The sequence below is a fragment of the Carcharodon carcharias genome, chromosome 4 (genome assembly GCF_017639515.1).
Source record: "Carcharodon carcharias isolate sCarCar2 chromosome 4, sCarCar2.pri, whole genome shotgun sequence".
Lineage (NCBI taxonomy): Eukaryota > Metazoa > Chordata > Chondrichthyes > Lamniformes > Lamnidae > Carcharodon > Carcharodon carcharias.
This window is the reverse complement of record NC_054470.1, coordinates 193,636,677-193,658,399: the sequence shown is the minus strand read 5'-3', so window position 1 is coordinate 193,658,399 and position 21,723 is coordinate 193,636,677. Positions and strand designations below refer to the sequence as shown.

The following is a 21,723-nucleotide window of genomic DNA, read 5'->3' as shown; positions in this document are numbered from 1 at the left end:
GTGTCAATCGGAGGCCCCCCCTACTACAGTTTTGCCTCCCTGTGTCCATTCTCACCCCTGCCCTGTCCCACAAGCTCCACTCTCTGAGCCAACTAAGTGAAGTGAAAGCCCCGAAATTTACGCTGGGGTGTGGGGAGCTCAACTTTAGTGTAAAATTCAAATGTGGGGGAAAGCAGTCTTACTGCCCTTGTCAGCACTTCCAGAATCACATTTTTTTTTATTTGTTCTTTTTAGATCTGGGCTTCGCTGGCTGGGCCAGCATTTATTGCCCATCCCTAACTGCCCTTGAGAAGGTGGTGGTGAGCCACCTTCTTGAACCGCTGCAGTCCATGTGGTGTAGGCACACCAACAGTGCTGTTAGGGAGGGAGTTCCAGGATTTTGACCCAGCGACAGCGAAGGAACAGCCAGTATATTTCCAGAGCAAGATGTTGAATGACTTGGAGGGGTACTTCCCTTGTGTCTGCTGCCCTTGTCCTTTCTAAATGATAGTGGTCATAGGTTTTGGAAGGTGCTGCCTAAGGAGCTATTTACATGGGCAACTTTTGACAGTTAGTAACGAACCAACTACAAAGGATAAGAATTCATGATGCTTTTCTCATTCTATGAACCAACGTTTATTGATAAATGAATCCGACTATCCCCATACTATGCCAGATACTGACCATGTTGTGATGATCCTGGTTGAGTAGTAGATCCTGAGCTATCTTGGGCAGGACAGGTCTGTTACTCTTCATCTCTGTGTAAAGTACCTGGCCAACAGGAATCACAGACACTGTTTAGGAGGGGTGTAACTCAGTCAGTTTGGTTTCAAGTATTCCTCATGAAAATTTCCACTTTCCAAATCCTCAAGCAGTTGACAGGACATTCCCTCCCCCACTTCAATCGAATCTGGAGATTCCAATGTCCCAACTTTCCCTCACCCCAGGACAATGATCATGAGGCTGTTTCCCTCAAGCCAGCAGGGAGGATAGTGACCAGAAGATCTTCCTTCCTCACCCAGGGGCCCAGGCATGTCTGAAAGACCCCCCTTGCCCACCCAGGATGAAGCCAAAGTCCAAAGACCCTCCTAGTCCACCCAGGACAAGGACAATGTCTGAAAGATCTTCCTTCTCCACCTGGGACCCAGAGCAATGACTAGGGCTCATTTTAATAATGAGGGAGTCCCCTCTTCCACAGTTCAGTCAAATAGCAATAATGGAATGCCACCAAATATTGAGGTTCCATCTTTTCCCCTAGCCCTGTTCGACATGGACCAGGGTTCACTTGATGTAGTGAAGTTATTGCATTTACCGTGTAACTGGTGATGCCGCTGGGCCGGCGTGGTGTTCTCCATTGGACTCTGAAAGCTGTACAGTTCAGGGCTTCCAACTGTACCTCCTGTGGGGGGCTTGGTCGCTCTGGCTCAGAGAAAAGGTTTGGTGAGAATAAGGCAGCAAGGTATCAATCTCACAATCCTTCCTCTATCACAGTCTGGTCTCATACATAGAAACAAAGAAACATAGAAACTAAGAGCAGGAGTAGGCCATTCGGCCCTTCGAGCCTTCTCCACCATTCATTATGATCATGGCTGATCATCCAACTTAATAACCTGCTCCCGCTTTCTCCCCATATCCTCTGATCCCTTTCACCCCAAGAGCTAAATCTAACTCCTTCTTGAAAACATACAATGTTTTGGCCTCAACTACTTTCTGTGGTAGCGAATTCTACAGGCTCACCACTCTCTGGGTGAAGAAATTTCTCCTCATCTCAGTCCTAAATGGTCTACCCCGTATCCTCAGACTGTGACCCCTGGTTTTGGACTCCCCCACCACCGGGAACATCCTTCCTGCATCTACCCTGTCTAGTCCTGTTAGAATTTTATAGGTTTCTATGAGATCCTCCCTCATTCTTCTGAGCTCCAGTGAATATAATCCTAACCGACTCAATCTGTCCTCATGTGTCAGTCCCGCCATCCCAGGAATCAGTCTGGTAAACCTTCGCTGCACTCCCTCTATAGCAAGTACATCCTTCCTCAGATAAGGAGACCAAAACTGCACACAATATTCCAGGTGTGGTCTCACCAAGGCCCTGTATAATTGTAGCAAGACATCCCTGCTCCTGTACTTGAATCCTCGGGCTATGAAGGTCAACATACCATTTGCCTTCTTTACCGCCTGCTGCACCTACATGCTTACCTTCAGCGACTGGTGTACAAGGGCAACCAGGTCTCGTTGTACATTCCCCTCTCTCAATTTATAGCCATTCAGATAATAATCTGCCTCCATGTTTTTGTTACCAAAGTGGATAAACTCACATTTATCCACATTATACTGCATCTGCCATGCATTTGCCCACTCACTCAGCTTGTCCAAATCACACTGAAGCATCTCTGCATCCTCCTCACAGCTCAGCCTCTCACCCAGCTTTGCGTCATCTGCAAATTTGGAGATATTACATTTCACTCCCTCATCTAAATCATTAATGTATATTGTCAAGAGCTGGGGTCCCAGCACCGATCCCTGCAGTACCCCACTAGTCACTGCCTGCCATTCAAAAAAAGACCCGTTTATTCCTACTCTTTGTTTCCTGTTTGCCAACCGGATTTTTACCTATTTCAATAAACCAACCCCAATCCCACGCACTTTAATTTTACACACCAATCTCTTATGTGGGACCTTGTCAAAAGCCTTCTGAAAGTCCAAATAAACTACATCCACTGGCTCCCTCTCATCAACTCTACTAGTTACATCCTCAAAAAGTTCCAGTAGATTTGTCAAGCATGATTTCCCTTTCATAAATCCATGCTGACTCTGTCTGATTCTGCCACTGTTTTCCAAGTGCTCAGCTATTAAATCTTTTATGATGGACTCTAGAATTTTTCCCACTACCCACGTCAAGCTGACTGGTCTATAATTCCCTGTTTTCTCTCCACCTCCCTTTTTAAATAGTGGGGTTACATTAGCTACATTCCAATCTGTAGGAACTGTTTCAGAGTCTATAGAATCTCAGAAGATGACCACCAATGCATCCACAATTTCTCGGGCCTCTTCCTAGGGTTCAGTACTCTGGGATGTAGATTATCAGGCCCTGGGAATTTATCGGTCTTCAATCCCATCAATTTCCCCAACGCCATTTCCCTATCAATATTGATTTCTTTCAGTTCCTCCCTCTCACTAAATTCTGAGATCTCCAACATTTCTGGTATGTTATTTGTGTCCTCCTTTGTGAAGACAGAACCAAAGTATGTATTTAGTTGGTCAGCCATTTCTTTGCTCCCCATTATAAATTCCCCAGTTTCTGATTGTGTTTCTTCTGTGTTTCTGACTGTGTTTCTTCACCAATCTTTTTCTCTTCACATACCTATAGAAACTTTTACAGTCAGTTTTTATGTTCCCCACAAGCTTACTCTCATACTCTATTTTCCCCTTCTTAATCAATCCCTTGGTCCTCCTTTGCTGAATTCTAAACTGTTCCCAATCCACAGGTCTATTGTTTTTTCTGGCCAATTTGTATGCATCTTCCTTGCATCTAATACAATCTCTAATTTCCCTTGTAAGCCATGGTTTGGCCACATTCCCTGTTTCACTTTTCCACCAGACAGGAATAAACAATTGCTGCAGTTCACCCATTGCTCTTTGAATGTTTGCCATTGCCTTTCCCAATCCATCATAGCCAACTCGCGCCTCATACCATGGTAGTTTCCTTTATTAAGATTGAGGACCCAAGTCTCAGAATCAACTACGTCACTCTCCATCTTGATGAAGAATTCTATCATATTATGGTTGCTCATCCCCAAGGGGCATCACACAACTAGATTTCCAATAATTCCTTTCTCATTACACAATACCCAGTCTAGGATGGACGGTTCTCTAGTTGGTTCCTCAACATATTGGTCCAGAAAACCATCCTGTATACACTCCAGGAATTCCTCCTCTACAGTATTGTTACTAATTTGATGCAGATTAAAGTCACCCATAATTACAGATGTTCCTTTACTACATGCATCTCTAATTTCCTGTTTAATGCCATTCCCTATATACAACCCCCACTAACGTTTTTTGCCCCTTAGTGTTTCTCAGCTCTACCCATACAGATTCCACATCGTCGGAGCTAATATCTTTCCTCACTATTGAGTTAATTTCCTCTTTAACCAGCAATGCAGCTCCACCGCCTTTTCCTTTTTGTCTGTCCTTCCTAAATACTGAATACCCCTGGATGTTCAGTTCCCATCCCTGGTCACCCTGTAGCCATGTCTCTGTAATCCTGACTATATCATACCTGTTTACATCTATTTGTGCGGTTAATTCATCCACTTTATTGTGAATGCTCCTCGCGTTAAGGCACAAAGCCTTAATGCTTGTCTTTTTAACAGTCTTTAAAATAGTTCCCACTATTTTTCACTGAGGCCCTGTTTGATTCTTGCCCTTGATTTCTCTGCCTATCACTTTTCTTATTCCCCTTTCTGTCTTTTGTTCTTGTCCATGATTGCCCCTCCTCTGACTCCTTGCATTGGTTCCAGTCTCCCTACCATTTTAGTTTAAACCCTCCCCAACCACTTTAGCAAATATCCCCCTTAGGACATCAGTCCTGGTCCTGCCCTGGTGAAACCCATCCAGTTTATAATGGTCCCACCATCCCTAGAACCGGACCCAATGTCCCAGGAATCTGAAACCCTCCCCCTCATACCATTTCTTCAGCCACGTATTCATTTAATACATCCTGCTATTTCTATTCTGACTAGCACATGGCACTGGTAGTAATCCTGAGATCACTACCTTTGAGGTCCTACTTTTCAACTTACTTCCTAACTCCCTATATCCTGCTTTTAGGACCTCTTCCCTTTTTTTAACCTATGTCGTTTGTACCAATGTGTACCATGACCACGGGCTGTTCACCCTCCCTCTTCAGAATGTCCTGTAGCCTCTGAGACATCCTTGACCCTAACACCAGGGAGGCAACATACCATCCTGGAGTCTTGTTTGCCGCCACAGAAACACCTATTTATTCCCCTTACAGTTGAATCGCCTATAACTATTGCATTCCCACACTTTTTACTCCTCCTCTGTGCAGCAGAGCCAATCGTGGTGCAGTGAATTTGGCTGTTGCTGCTTTCCCATGAGAGTCCATTTCCCCCAACAGTATTCAAAGCGGTGTATCTGTTTTGCAAGGGAACAGCCACGAGAGATGCCTGCACTGCTGCCTAGTCCTCTTGCTCTGCCTGGTGGTCACCCATTCCCTTCCTGCCTGTGGACCACATGTAGACCCATTCGTTCATATGCCAAAAGTTTATTTATTTAAAATCAACTTTGATCGCAGTCTAGTGCCCACCTGAGGTAATTTTACAATCTCTCATTTTTCCAAGTAAAATATGTCCAACTTCAAAAGAGGGTGTAAAGATAAGCCCAGCAGCTACAGACCAGTCGGTTTGATTTCAGTGGTGGGAAACTTCTAGAATATATTTGGGGCAATATTAATGGCCACATGGTTTCTTAAGGAAAGCCAGCATGGATTTCTTAAGAGATAATCATGTTTAACCAACTTGCTGGAGTTTTTTGAAGAGGTAACAGAGAGGGTTGATGAGGGTAATGATGTTGATGTGGTGTACACAGACATTCAAAAGGCATTTGACACAGTGCCACGCAACAGACTTGTGAGAAAAGTTATAGCTCATGGAATAAAAGGGACAATAGCAACATGGATATGAAATTGGCTGAGAGACAGGAAACAGGGAGTAGTGGTTAACTGATATTTTTCGGGCTGGAGGAAGGTTTGTAGTGGAGTTCCCCAGGGGTCGGTATTAGGACCCTTTCTTTTCCTGATATATATTAATGATCTAGACCTTGGTGTAAAGGGCTTAATTTTAAAATTTGCAGATGATATGAAGCTTGGAAGCATTGTGAATTGTGAGGAGGACAGTTATTGAACTTCAAATGGACATAGACAAGTTGATGGGATGGGCAGATAGGTGGCAGATGAAGTTCAATGCAGAGAAATGTGAGGTGATGCATTTTGGCAGGGAAAACATGGAGGGACAGTATAAAATAAAAAAACACAGAAAATGCTGGAAAAACTCAGCAGGTCTGGCAGCATCTGTGGAGAGAGAAACAGTTTTAACATTTTGAGTTTGTATGACTCTTTTTCAGAGCTGAAGAGGAGTAGAAATATGATGGATTTTATAATGTTTAAGAGAGGGGATGGAGCAGGTGGAGCAAAGGGAAGTTCAGGGATAGATGGGAGCTCAGGAGTGATTGACAAAGATATCATGTACATAAGACAAAGGGAGTGATAATGATAGTGTTACAGACTGAGGCAGGTGCTAATAGCAGCCTAAATGTGAGATAGCAGGAAGTGTTCATAGCAGAAAAATGGTCAACGCTCTCTGAAAGCTAAATATAAGAGCAAGTTACAGATTGGCCCTATGGGGGGAGGGTGTTGAGAAAAAATATACCAAAATGAAGGAGAGAGTTCATGGTCTGAAGTTGTTGACCTCAATATTCAGTCCGGAAGGCTGTAAAGTGCCTAGTCGCAAGATGAGGTGCTGTTCCTCCAGTTTGCGTTGAGTTTCACTGGAACATTGCAGCAGGCCAAGGACGGACATGTGGGCATGAGAGCAGGGTGGTGTGTTGAAATGGCAAGCGACAGGGAGGTGTGGGTCATGCTTGCGGACAGACCGAAGGTGTTCCGCAAAATGGTCACTCAGTCTGCGTTTGGTCTCTCCAATGTAGAGGAGACTGCATTGGGAGCAGAGAATGCAAGCATGACCCAGACCTCCCTGTCGCCATTTTAACACACCATCCTGCTCTCTTGCCCACATGTCTGTCCTGGGCCTGCTGTAATGTTCCAGTGAAGCTCAACGCAAACTGGAGGAACAGCAGCTCATCTTCCAACTGGGCACTTTACAGCCTTCCGGACTTAACGTTGAGTTCAACAACTTCAGACCGTGAACTTTGTCCTTCATTTCTACTTCTCTTCAGGTCTGAAGAACAGTCATACGGGCTCGGAGTGTTAACTCTGTTTCTCTCTCCACAGATGCTGCCAGAATTGCTGAGTTTTTCCAGCGTTTTCTGTTTTTATTTCAGATTTTCAGCATCCGCTGGTATTTCACTTTTCTTTTAGAGATAAAATAACATAAAGGTTACAATTCTGGATTGGGTGCAGGAACAAAGGGACCTGGGTGTACATGTGCATAAATCATTGAAGGGGGTGGGACTGGTGGAGAGAGCAGTTAATAAAGCGTATAGTATCCTGGGCTTTACTAACAGGGGCACAGAGTATGAGACAAGGTGATCATGTTCACAGAACCTCAGAGTCACAGAATGTTAATGGCACAGAAGGAGGCCATTTGGCCCATCATGTCTGCACTGGCTCTCCAAATGATCATTATGACCTAGCGCTATTGCCCTGCTTTTTCCCTGTACCCCTGCACATTGTTTCTGTTCAAATAATCATCTGATGCCACCTTGAATGCCCCGATTGAACCTGCCTCCACCACATTTCCAGGCAGTGGATTCCAGACCCGAACCATGCATTTTGTGAAAAAGCATTTTCTCACATCACATTTGATTCTTTTGCAAATCTCTTTAAATCTGTGCCCTTTCGTTCTTGATCCTTTTACAAATGGGAACAATTTCTCCCTATCTACTCTATCCAGCCCCCTCATGATTTTGAACATCTCTGTCTAATCTCCTCTCAGCTCTCTCCTCTCCAAGGAGAATAATCTCAACCTCTCCAATCTATCCTCATAGCTGAAGTTTCTCATCCCCGGAACCACTCTTGTAAACCTCTTCTACGCCCTCTCCAGTGTGTCCACATCATTGTGCGTCACAAACCAGGAAATTTTGAGTCTCTCCACTGCAGCTCACATTCAGCTTGATTTGTTCCTCCCTCCCTTCCCCCGATGGTTCAGAAGGTGGTGGCGGTGGTACTGGGCCGTTTATGGTGAGTGTTTTCCCCCCCTTCCCCCCCTCAGCACAGATCCTGGATTCACTGCAGCAGCAGCTTCTGCTTACATCCGAGCCCCGACACTACCCAGCATCCACCCCAACCCGAGGGAAACACGGCCTGCCATTGGCTACTGCCAGGTTGAACTTGGAAAAGACAGGAGTTAGACTTCAGCTGGAGCACTGCATCCAGCTCTGGGCACTGCTTCTTATGAAAGAGGTGAAGGCATTGGAGAGGGTACAGGAAAGACTCAGAAGAATGGTTCCAGGGACGAGGAACTTCAGGGATGAGGATAGATTGAAGAAGTTGGGACGGTTTTCCTTGGAGAAGAGAAGGTTGAGAGGAGATTTGAAAGAGGCATTAAAATGATGAAGGGTCTGGGCAGAATAGATAGGGAGAAACTGTTCCCATTGGTAGAAGGATTGAGAACGAGAGGGCACAGGTTTAAAGAAAGTGGCAAAAAGAAGCAAAAGTGACATGAGGAAAATCTTTTTCACCCAGCGAGTGGTTAAGGTCCAGTATTCATTGCCCGAGTGTGGTGGAAGCAGGTCAATCGAGGCATTCAGAAGGGAATTAGACAGTTATCTGAAGAGGAAGAATGTGCAGGGTTATGGGGAGAAGTTAGGAGAGTGGAACTAAGTGAATTGCTGATTCTGAGAGCAGGGGCAGACACGATGGGCTGAATGGCCTCCTTCTGCACTGTAAGAATTCTGCGAAACACAAAAATACAAAAAAAATGACAGGAAGAGCAGAGTAAAATAATGTGCTGGTCATTCAATAAGGTTTTTATGTTATCAAAATTTAATAACTGTTAGAGTATATTTGTTGTGTGGACGAGATAAGGCATTGGACTATTCTTAGATCCTTTCATTTTACCTCTTACTTCAGTTAGTTTATTTTAAATTCTGTAGCTGGTAGCCACTACAAAATCTATCTGCTGGTGGTGAGGCTTGGAGTTCGACAGCGATCTCACAAAAGATCAACAGAAGAGTTGATCGCTTCTGTTCTCAAGCAACTCCAGACCAGACTCGTGGAAAGCATTGTGTACCTGTTGATAATCAGGGCCAAGAATGGCATTGTGAGTGCACTCAACCACACAGGTGTCCGGTATTCCATTGGGGAGAGGGCGGGGGGGGTGGTAGACAAAGGATGTGAAAAGGGTTAGGAATCATTGCTTGAGAGGAAATGGTTCTTCAGCTTCTGAAACATGTACAATTCTTCACTCAGTTGAACAACAGCCACCAAGAGATGGTCCCTCAAGGGTCCCAGTGGCATTTCATCAGTATCCCAACACCACAATGGAACTAGCTCAAACCTTCATAGAGAGACAGGTTGGTTTCACCCCTACAGTGTGCCATGTAGCACATGGTGCAACAGGAGTTCCTTTACAAAGCAGAGGCCCAATGGGAGTTACATTTTTTATTTCATTGGATCCTTCCTCGTCGATCAAATTCCACAGTCACTTTTTAACCAGGGAATCTGGGAATTTAAATCCACAGGTTGGGTTTGGCCATTGAGGAACAAGAACAAAATGAAAACTCAAATTATAAATTAAAGAAAAATACCTTCTTCCCTCTACACCGTCCCCATCAAACACTCCCAGGACAGGTACAGCACAGGGTTAGACACAAGTTAAAGCTCCCTCTACACTGTCCCCATCAAACCCTCCCAGGACAGGTACAGCACGGGGTTAGATACAGAGTAAAGCTCCCTCTACACTGTCCCCATCAAACACTCCCAGGACAGGTACAGCACGGGGTTAGATACAGAGTAAACCTCCCTCTACACCGTCCCCATCAAACACTCCCAGGACAGGTACAGCACGGGGTTAGATAAAGAGTAAAGCTCCCTCTACACTGTCCCCATCAAATTGATTGATTGATGGCAGTCTGGGTGAGTAAGGTAGTGTTGATCTCTTTGTAAAAACCAAATTTTTGTTTACATTTAGCATTTAACTGAAATTTACTGTCTAATTTCTAAATGTCCCAGCCTTAAGTAAGGCTTTCAGGAGTCCACTGCAAGAGGAGCTGAAATTAACTAAAGAAGGAAAGCAACTTAACCCAGTCTTTCTGTAACTGGGGTCAACTAACTGCTCGGTTTCTGTGCAGCGTCTATAAGCAGCCACTTCAGTGCAACTTAGCACGGAGTGTGACTTTCAGCAGAGTGCTGGAGTTGGATGATTGAGGGATTTAAGTGAGGAGGGGAAGCAGGTGCTCCTTTTCTAACTTGTTCACCTGCAGAAATTGGTTCTTGGCTACTCTAGGGGTAGCTGTTTGGTGAGTATCTGGTAAGTGGTTAAAGGCAATTCTGTTCATAAGGTTTTAAAAAAAACTGGTGGTACAGTTAATAAAATAGATTAAAAAAGGAAAAACTAAGTGAATAATATAATTAAATAAATGATTAAGCACGTTAAGGATGGCAGGATAGGTGATGCCGGTAATGCAGGTGATGTGTCAAGGCTGTAGTATGTGGGAACTCCTGGGTGCCAGTGTGATCCAGGGCAAACACATCTGCAGTAAGTGTTTGCCACTCGAGGAGCTTCAACTCAGAGTCATTGAGCTGGAGACTGAGCTGCAGACACTATGACGCATCATGGAGGGCGAAGGTTACCTGGATGTCCTATGTCTTATGGTCTTATCTTGATTGGTAAGGGGATCAAAGGTTATGGGGAGAAGGCGGGAGAATGGGGTTGAGAAACTCATCAGCCATGATTGAATGGCGGAGCAGACTCGATGGGCTGAATGGCCTAATATCTGCTCCTATGTCTTATGGTCTTATGGATGCTTTGTGCCAGGAGGCAGTCACGCCTCTTAGGACAGGGTGCTCTGATCTGGCCAGTGGTCAGGGACAGGAGGGCATGACTGAGAGTGAGGAAGGGAAGGGGACCCAGACAGAAGGAGTGCAGGGACCTCAACCTCTGCGATTATCCAGCAGGTATGAGGTTCTTTCAAATTGTTTGGATGAGAGTGGGGGCTGCAGGGTGGATGAGCTAACTGACCATGGCCCCGTGGTACAGAAAGCCATTCAAGTGGTGGTAGCGGACAGCAGAGTGAGCAGATTGACATGGTTCTCTGCAGTACATAGCGAGAGTCTAGACGGCTGTGTTGCCTGCCTGGTGCCTGGGTTCAGGACATCTGCTCACAGCTGGAGAGGAACTTGCAGTGGCAGGGAGAGGATCTAGTTGTCGTGGTCCATTACAGGTACCGGTGACATAGGTAGAATTAGGAAAGAGGTTCTACAAAGTCAGTATGAGAAGCTAAGTACCAAATTAAAAAGCAGAACCTCAAAAGGTAACAATCTCTGAATTATTCACTGAGCCATGTGCAAATGGGCATGGCACAAATAAGATTGGAGAAATGAATGCGTGGCTGAAAGACTGGGTGTGGGAGAAGTGGGTTACTCTTTATGGGGCACTAGCGTCAGTACTGGAGAAAGTGGGGCTGTACCGCTGGGACGGTCCACACCAGAAACGAACTGGGACCGGTGTTCTAGCAAGCCAAAAAACTAGCAAAGTAGAGAAAGTGTTAAAATAAATAGTGGGGGTAAGGGATCAAATTTGGGAAGATGTGGTAAACCAAAGAATAGAGACATGGCAAGAGAGAAAGGTATTAATATAGAAAATGATAAACAGAATGTGACAGGAAGGGATAGAGAATACAAATCTAAGAGTAAAACAGCAGTCAAAGCTAGAGGTTACTAAAAGGACAAAAATAAAGGCTCTGTATCTGAATGCATGTAGCATTCAAAGCAAAACAGATAAACTGATAGCACAAATAGAAATAAATATGATCTGATGGCCATAACAGAGACATGGCTGCAGCATGACACACATTGGGAGCTGAATATTGAAGGGTACATGACTTTTAGGAAGGACAGGAAGCTAGGAGAAGGTAGAGGGGTGCCTCTGCTAATTAATGATGTATTAGCACAGTAGAGAGGGCTGACCTAAGTTCAGGAGACCAGGATGTAGAAGCGGTTTGGGTAGAGACAAGGAATGATAAAGGTAAGAAGTCATTTGTGGGAATGGTGTACAGGACCCTAATTGTAACTATAAGGTAGGACAGAGTATAAAGGAAGAGATAATGTGAACTTGTCAGAAACGTACAGTGATAACATGAGGGCGTTTTATCTCCATATAGACTAGAATAAGCAGATGGGCAAAGGTAGCCCAGATGAGGAGTTCATGGAATGCTTGCAGGATAGTTTCTTAGAACAACATGTTCTGGAGCCAACCAGAGAGCAGGATATATTAGCTTTGGTACTGAGCAACAAGATAGGATTAACTGATAACCTGTTATGACACAGCAGCTGGTAAAGGCTGAGTTATTAAAAATCCCAGGGGGAAACTTGAATAACTGTCATAACCTATATTTTCAATTAGTATGTTTGAGATGCAGCTCTGAATTCAGGAATAAGACCACCAAGCCTCAAGAGGTTTTTTATATAAAACTAAATTAAACATTTGTTAATTTAACAACAAATTAAACACATACACATGTCCACAAATTACCACCATAATAACTTTTATACAAATTCCCGAATTAATCACTCCCAGGAAATCTCCACCAAGGCAACACTAGACTTTAAACAGACACCAGGCAAAGCACATCTGACCTTACAAATTCAAAATGAGGTTCTTTGCAATTTGGTTCCTTTGCACACACAGGTTCAGGCTGGTTGGATCTTAAACGCCTCTGCCTTACACACACAAATTCCTTTCTGTTTACACCTAGCTTTTCCATGGTACCCTAGGCTTTGAACATCAAGTCTTCTAACAATAACATTTTGATCCCACTAATTTTATTAATAACATGAACACATTGCTTGGCGTCTCCCAGCTAGTTGCAAGATTTCACCCATTCTTCTGAGTGGTTTATTTAAAAATGCAAATTGCACCCCTTGACCCCTATGTTTCCAAATGACTCCATGGGCAGGATGTTGCCCTTGGCGGGGATGCTCGGTGGGGGTGGTTGGGAAGGTGGCTGCCACCTACGATCGGCTCTGCGCCACGATTTTATGCGGCGGGACACATGAGGTTCGGCCTGCTTGATCACAAGCGGCAGAGCTAAGCACTGCCTGTGCGGGCTGGGGGGAAAGAGGGAGAGCCGGGCGTAGCGCGCAGTTGGCGTAAGCACGAGAGAGAGTGCTTCAATCTCCCTGAGGCACGGAGCTGCTTCTTATAAAATTAATAAAGACAATAAAAATTTAATGAATCTGTCACATGAGCTGGGACATATTTTAACCCATTCGTGGATGAGGTTTCCTAAAAAATGCCAAGGCTGCTTTTTTTATAATCATTCACAGGATGTGGGCTTCGCTGGCTGGGTCAGCATTTATTGCCCATCCCTAGTTGCCCTTGAGAAGGTGGTGGTGAGCTGCTTTCTTGAACCGCTACAGTCCATGTGGTGTAGGTACGCCCACAGTGCTGTTAGGGAGGGAGTTCCCGGGTTTTGACCCAGCGACAGTGAAGGAACGGCCGATATATTTCCAAGTCAGGACAGTGAGTGACTTGGAGGGGAACTTCCAGGTGGTGGTGTTCCCATCTATCTGCTGCCCTTGTCCTTCTAGATGGTAGTGGCCATGGGTTTGGAAGGTGCTGTCCAAGCATTCTTGGTGAATTCCTGCGGTGTATCTTGTAGATGGTACACACTGCTGTTACTGTGTGTCAGTAGTGGAAGGAATGAATGTTTGTTGATGTGCTGCCAATCAGGCAGGCTGCTTTGTCCTAGACGGTGTCCAGCTTCTTCAGTCTTGTGCGAGCTACACTCATGCAGGCAAGTGGAGAGTATTCCATCACACTCCTGACTTGTACCTTGTAAATGGTGGACCGACTTTGGGGAGTCAGGAGGTGAGTTACTCGTCGCACAATTCCCAGCCTCTGACCTGCTCTTGTAGCCACAATATTTCTTTGGCTAGTCCAGTTCAGTTTCTGGTCAAGGGTAACCCCAGGATGTTGACAGTGGGGGATTCAGTGATAGTTATGCCATTGAACATCAAGGGGCAATGGTTGGATTCTCTCCTTTTGGAGATGGTCATTGCCTAGCACTTGTGTGGCATGAATGTTACTTGCCACTTATCAGCCCAAACCTGTGTATTGTCCAGGTCTTGCTGCATTTGGACACGGACTGCTTCAGTATCTGAGGAGTTGCAAATGGTGCTGAACATTGTGCAATCATCAGTGAACATCCCCACTTCTGACCTTATGATGGAGGGAAGGTCATTGATGAAGCAGCTGAAGATGGTTGGACCGAGGACACTACCCTGAGGAACTACTGTAGTGACGTCCTGGAGCAGAGATGACTGACCTCCAACAACCACAACCATCTTCCATTGTGCTAAGCATGACTCCAACTAATGGAGAACTTTCCCCTGATTCCCATTGACTCCAGTTTTGCTAGGGCTCCTTGATATCACACTCGGTCAAATGCTGCCTTGCTGTCAAGGGTAGTCACTCTCACCTCATCTTAGGAGTTCAGCCCTTTTGACCATGTTTGGACCAAGGCTGTAATGAGGTCAGGAGCTGAGTGGCCCCGTGGGAACCCAAACTGGGCGTCAGTGAGCAGGTTATTACTGAGCAAGTGCCGCTTGAAAGCACTGTTGATAACCATTTCCATTACTTTACTGATGATGGAGAGTAGACTGATGGGACGGTAATTGGCCGGGTTGGATTTGTCCTGCTTTTTGTGTACAGGACATACCTTGGGCAATTTTCCACATAGCTGGGTAGATGCCAGTGTTGTTGCTGTACTGGAACAGCTTGGCTAGGGGCGCGGCAAGTTCTGGAGCACAAGTCTTCAGTACTATTGCTGGAATATTGTCAGGACCCATAGCCTTTGCAATATCCAGGGCTTTCAGCTGTTTCTTGATATCATGTGGAGTGAATCGAATTGGCTGAAGACTGGCATCTGTGATACAGGGAACCTCCGGAGGAGGCTGAGATGGATCATCCACTCGGCACTTCTGGCTGAAGATTGTTGCAAATGCTTCACTGATGTGCTGGGCTCCTCCATCATTGAGGATGGGGATATTTGTGGAGCCACCTCCTCCAGTGAGTTGCTTAATTGTCCACCGCCATTCATGACTGGATGTGGCAGGACTGCAGAGCTTAGATCTGATCCATTGGGGCCCAGAGTTAGTGTTGAGGACTCCCAGGGCAACTCCCTCCTGACTGTATACCACTGTGCTGCCATCTCTGCTGGGCCTGTTCTGCCAGTGGGATTGCTTAGCTCAGTCTATCACTTGCTGCTTATGCTGTTTGGTACACAAGTAGTCCTATTTTATAGCTTCACCAGGTTGACACCTCATTTTTAGGTCTGCCTGGTGCTGCTCCCTGGCATGCCCTCCTGCACTCTTCATTGAACCAGGGTTGATCCCCTGGCTTGATGGTAATGGTAGAGTGGGGGATATGCCGGGCCATGAGGTTACAGATTGTGTTCGAGTACAATTCTGCTGCTGCTGATGGCCCACAGCACCTCATGGATGCCCAGTCTTGAGTTGCTAGATCTGTTTGAAATCTATCCCATTTAGCACGGTGGTAGTGCCACACAACACGATGGAGGATATCCTCAGTGTGAAGGTGGGATTGTGCAATGGTCACTCCTACCAATATTGTCATGGACAGATGGTCTGGTTCACTAGTGTCCTTTTGGGAAGGAAATCTGAGGTCCTTACCTGGTCTGGCCTATATGAAACTCCAGACCCACAACTATGTGGTTGACTCTTAAATACCCTCTGAAATGGCCTAGCAAGACACTCAGTTGTAACAAACCACTACAAAGACACCAAAAAGGGTTGAAACCGGATGGACCACCCGGCATTGACCTAGGCACCGGAAACGACAACAGCAAGTTCAGCCCTGTCGACCCTGCAAAGTCCTCCTTACTAACACCTGGGGGCTAGTGCCAAAATTGGGAGAGCTGTCTCACAGACTAGTCAAACAACAGCCTGACATGATCATCCTCACAGAATCATATCTTACAGATAGTGTCCCAGACACCACCATCACCATCCCTGGGTGTGTCCCACTGGCAGGACAGATCCAGCAGAGGTGGTGACACAGTGGTAGACAGTCGGGAGGGAGCTGCCCTGGGAGTTCTCAACATCGAATCTGGGGCCCATGAAGTCTCATGGCATCAGGTCAAACATGGACAAGGAAACCTCCTGCTGATTACCACGTACCGCCCTCCCTCAGCTGGTGAATCAGTGCCTCCTCCATGTTGAACACCACCCGGAGGAAGCACTGAGGGTGGCAAAGATGCAGAATATTCTCTGGGTGGGGGACTTCAATGTCCATCACCAAGTGTGGTTCGGTAGCACCGCTACTGACTGAGCCCTAAATGACAACAGCTGCTAGACACTAGACACAGGGCTGAGTGGCTTGTTAGGCCATTTCAGAGTCAACCACATTGCTGTGGGTCTGGAGTCACATGTAGGCCAGACCAGGTAAGGACAGCAGATTTCCATCCATAAAAGACATTAATGAACCAGATGGGTTTTTACAACAACCGGCAATGGTTTCGTGGTCATCATTAGACTTTTAATTCCAGACTTTTATTGAATTCAAATTCCACCATCTGCCATGGTGGGATTCAAACCCCCATCCCCATAGCATTACCCTGGGTCTCTGGATGGTAAGGCTGGATGGGCAGTGTGGATTTGAATTTAATTAGATTGTTAATGGCCTTAATAGACCTTCTAATTATCGGTGGGCACACAGCCGACTCCGGAGCCTGCCCACTGAACGAAATATCGTGCGAGTTCACGATGATGTCGGGATGTGCACACTGACTTCATCGCGCATCATTTCACGCTCGGGAGTGTCGGGTGCGTGCCCGCACACTGAGTGTAATACTCTGCCCCATGTTTATTAAATTATCATTTCAAACCTACTTCTTTCGATACAGTAGAGCACCCAGACTAGCTGGCTTTAATCCAGTTAAGACACACACAGGCACAGACACCACTAAACTCTATTTTTAAAAAAAAATCATTTCCAATAACATTACAGACATTAATATCCCTTCATGACAAACCTCATTGTGAAGGCACCCCTGGTAGCAGTGACCATAGTACGACTGAATTTTACATTCAGTTTGAGGGAGAGAAAGGTGTGACCAAGACATGTATTTTAAACTTAAATAAGGGCAATTATGAGGGTATGAAAGCAGACCTAGCTAAAGTGAACTGGTAAATGAGGTTAAGAGATATGTCAATAGAGATGCAGTAACAAACATTTAAAGGAAGATTTGAGAACACACAGAATAGATACATTCCAACGAGAAAGTAAAATTCCAAGGGGAGGATCCACCATCCATGGTTAACCAATAAAGGTAAAGACAGTATCAAACTTAAAGAAAAAACATATCATTACACAAAGGTGGGTGGCAGGTCAGAAGCTTGAACCAGAATATAAAGAACAGCAAAGAATGACAAAAAGATTAAAAAGGAGGGAAAAATTAGAATATGAAAGAAAGCTAGCTAGAAATATAAAGACAGATAGTAACAGTTTCTATAAATTCTTAAATGAGAAAAGAGTCAACAACGTGAGCGTTGGTCCTATAGATCGTGACTCTGGGAAATTAATAAGGGAAAGTAAGGAGATGGCAGATGAATTAAACCAGTATTATTCATCAGTCTTCACTATTGAGGATACAAGTAACATCCCAGAAATAGCTGTAAATCAGGAATTGGAAGGGAGGGAGGAACTCTGGAAAATTACAATTACCAGGGAAGTGGTACTTAGCAAATTGTTGAAGCTGTGGGCTGACAAACCCCCAGGCCCTGATAGACTTCATCTTAGGCTCTTAAAAGAAGTAGCTGGTGAGATAGTTGGTTTTAATTTTCCAAAGTTCCCTGGATTCAGGGAAGGTCCCGTTAGATTGGAAAATAGAAAACCTAACTCCTTCATTCAAAAAGGGAGGGAGATAGAAAGCAGGAAACTACAGGCCAGTTAGCTTAACATCTGTCATAGGGACAATGTTAGAAGCTGTTATTAAAGATGTTCTTTAAAGGAGTCACATGTGCTGTGGATAAAGGGGAAATGGCGGATGAACTGTACTTAGATTTCCAGAAGGCATTTGATAATGCACTTTAGGGAAGGGTATCTGCCATCCTTAACTTGTCTGCACTACATGTGACTCCAGATCCACAGCAACATGGTTGACTTTTAAATGCCCTCTGATATGGCCTAACAAGCCACTCAGTTCTCAAGGGCAATTAGGGATGGGCAATAAATGTTGGTCCAGCCAGTGACACCCACATCCCATGAAAGAATAAAAACAAAGGTGTCACATCAAAGGTTATTGTGGAAATTAAAAGCTCATTGTGTAGGGGGTAACATATTAACATGGATAGAAGATTGGCTGGCTAACAGGAAGCAGAGGGCAGCTATAAAGTGATCTTTTTCTGGGTTGTTAGGGTGTAACGAGTGGTGTGCCACAGGGATCAGCGCTGGGTCCCCAGCTTTTTACAATTTATATAAATGACTTGGATGAAGGGACCGAAGGGATGGTTGCAAAGTTTGCTGATGACAGAAAGATAGGTAGAAAAGTAAGTTGTGAAGAGGACAAAAGGAGGATACAAAGGGACATAGATTAAGTGGGTGGGCAAAGATCTGGCAAATGGAGTATAATGTGGACAAGTGTGAAATTGTCCATTTTGACAGGAAGAATAAAAAAGTGAGAAATTGTCAGCTCTGAGATGCAGAGGGATCTGGGTGTCCTAGTGCATCAATCACAAAAGGTTAGTATTACAAGTGCAACAAGTAATTAGGAAAGTTAATAGAATGTTATTCTTTATTGTGAGGGGAATTGAATACAGAAGTAGGGAGGTTACACTTCAGTTGTACAGGACATTGATAGGATCACATCTGGAGTATTGTGTACAGTATTGGTCTCCTTATTTAAGGAAAAAGGTAAATGTGTTAGAAGCAGTTCAGAGAAGGTTTACCACACTAATACCTGGAATGGGCGGGTTGTCTTACGAAGAAATGTTGGACTAGGCTGTATCTAGGCTTGTTTCCACTTAGAAGAGTGAGAGGCGACTTGATTGAAACATATAAGATCCTGTGGGGTCTTGACAGGGTGGACATGGAGAGGATGTTCCCTCTTGCGGGAAAATCTAGAACTAGGGGTCAGAGTTTAAAAATAAGGGGTCACTCATTTAAGACAGTGATGAGGAGAAATTTTTTCTCTTTGAGGGTCGGGAGTCTTTGGAACTCTCTTCCTCAAAAGGTGGTGGAGCAAAGCTTTTGAATATTTTTAAGGCAGAGATGGACTGATTCTTGATAAAAAAAGGGGATGAAAGGTTATCGGGAGGAGGCAGGAGGTTACCAACATATCAGCCATGATTTTAACGTATGGTGAAGCAGGCTCAAGGGGCCAACTGGCCTACTCCTGCTCCTAATTCGTAGGTTTGTACGGTCATAAACATTCATAGGATAGCTACAGCACGGGGTTAGATACAGAGTAAATCTCCCTCTACACTGTCTCCATCAAACACTCAAAGGACCAGTACAGTACTGGGTTAGATACAGAGTAAAGCTCCCTCTACACTGTCCACATCAAACACTCCCAGGACAGGTACAGCACAGGGTTAGATACAGAGAAAAGATCCCTCTACAATGTCCCCATCAAACACTCCCAGGACAGCTACAGCACGGGGTTAGATACAGAGTAAATCTCCCTCGACACTGTCCACATCAAACACTCCCAGGACAGGTACAGCACAGGGTAAGATAGAGAGTAAAGCTCCATCAACACTGTCTCCATCAAACACTCCCAGGACAGGTACAGCACGGGGTTAGATACAGAGTAAAGTTCCCTCTACACTGTCTCCATCAAACACTCCCAGGACAGGTACAGCACAGGGTTAGATACAGAGTAAAGCACCCTGTACACTGTCTCCATCAAACACTCCCAGGACAGGTACAACATGGGGTTAGATACAGAGTAAATCTCCCTCTACACTGTCCCCATCAAACACTCCCAGGACAGGTACAACATGGGGTTAGATACAGAGTAAAGCTCCCTGTACAGTGTCTCCATCAAACACTCCCAGGACAGGTACAGCATGGGGTTAGATACAGAATAAAGCACCCTGTACACTGTCTCCATCAAACACTCCCAGGACAGGTACAGCACGGGGTTAGATACAGAGTAAAGCTCCCTCCACGCCGTCCCCATCAAACACTCCCAGGACAGGTACAGCAAGGATAAGATACAGACTAAAGCTCCCTCTACACTGTCCCCATCAAACACTCCCAGGACAGGTACAGCCCGGGGAAAGATACAGAGTAAAGCTCCCTCAACACTGACTCCATCAAACACTCCCAGGACAGGTACAGCACGGGGTTAGATACAGAGTAAAGCTCCCTCTACACTGTCCCCATCAAACACTCCCAGGACAGGTACAGCATGGGGTTAGATAAAGAGTAAGGCTCCTTCTACACTGTCCCCATCAAACAATCCCTGGGCTGGAACAGCACGTGGTTAGACACACAATAAAGCTCCCTCAACACTGTCCCCATGAAACACTCCCAGGACAGGTACAGCACAGGGTTAGATACAGAGTAAATCTCCCTCTACACTGTCCACATCAAACACTCCCAGGACAGGTACAGCACGGGGTTAGATACAGAGTAAAGCTCCCTCTACACTGTCCTCATCAAACACTCCCAGGACAGGTACAGCACGGGGTTAGATACAGAGTAACGTACCCGCTACACTGTCTCCATCAAACACTCCCAGGACAGGTACAGCACAGGGTTAGATACAGAGTAAATCTCCCTCTACACTGTCCACATCAAACACTCCCAGGACAGGTACAGCACGGGGTTAGATACAGAGTAAAGCTCCCTCTACACTGTCTCCATCAAACACTCCCAGGACAGGTACAGCACAGGGTTAGATACAGAGTAAATCTCCCTCTACACTGTCCACATCAAACACTCCCAGGACAGGTACAGCACGGGGTTAGATACAGAGTAAAGCTCCCTCTACACTGTCCTCATCAAACACTCCCAGGACAGGTACAGCACGGAGTTAGATACAGAGTAACGTACCCGCTACACTGTCTCCATCAAACACTCCCAGGACAGGTACAGCACGGGGTTAGATACAGAGCTAAGCTTCCTCTACACTGTCCCCATCAAACACTCCCAGGACAGGTACAGCACGGGCTTAGATACAGAGTAAAGCTCCCTCTACACTGTCACCATCAAACACTCCCAGGACAGATACAGCACGGGGTTAGATACAGAGTAAAACCCCCTCTACACTGTCGTCATCAAACACTCCCAGGGCAGTGACAGCACGGGGTTAGATACAGAGTAAAACCCCCTCTACACTGTCGTCATCAAACACTCCCAGGGCAGTGACAGCACGGGGTTAGATACAGAGTAAAGATCCCTCTACACTGTCCCCATCAAACACTCCCAGGACAGGTACAGCACGGGGTTAGATACAGAGTAAAGCTCCCTCAACACTATCCCCATCAAACACTCCCAGGACAGGTACAGCACAGGATTAGATACAGAGTAAAGCTCCCTCTACACCGTCCCCATCAAACACTCCCAGGACAGGTACAGCACGGGGTTAGATACAGAGTAAAGCTCCCTCAGCACTGTCCCCATCAAACAATCCCAGGGCAGGAACAGCACGTGGTTAAATACCTAGTAAAGTTCCCTCAACACTATCCCCATCAAACTCTCCCAGGACAGGTACAGCACGGGGTTAGATACAGAGTAAATCTCCCTCTACACTGTCGCCATCAAACACTCGCTGGACAGGTACAGCACGGGGTTA

The 21,723-nt window shown here is 45.5% G+C and overlaps 1 protein-coding gene across 1 annotated transcript in view; it reads right to left on the bottom strand.

The window, feature by feature from the left end:
- Positions 1-21,723, bottom strand: part of LOC121276897 (pikachurin) — a 230,528-nt gene that overhangs the window by 186,721 nt on the left and 22,084 nt on the right. The window contains exons 2-3 of the mRNA XM_041185517.1: positions 1,292-1,398; positions 664-750 (exon numbers count right to left, since the gene is read on the bottom strand). Coding sequence (XP_041041451.1) covers positions 664-750; positions 1,292-1,398 — 194 coding nt within the window. The remainder of the gene's footprint in view (positions 1-663; positions 751-1,291; positions 1,399-21,723) is intronic.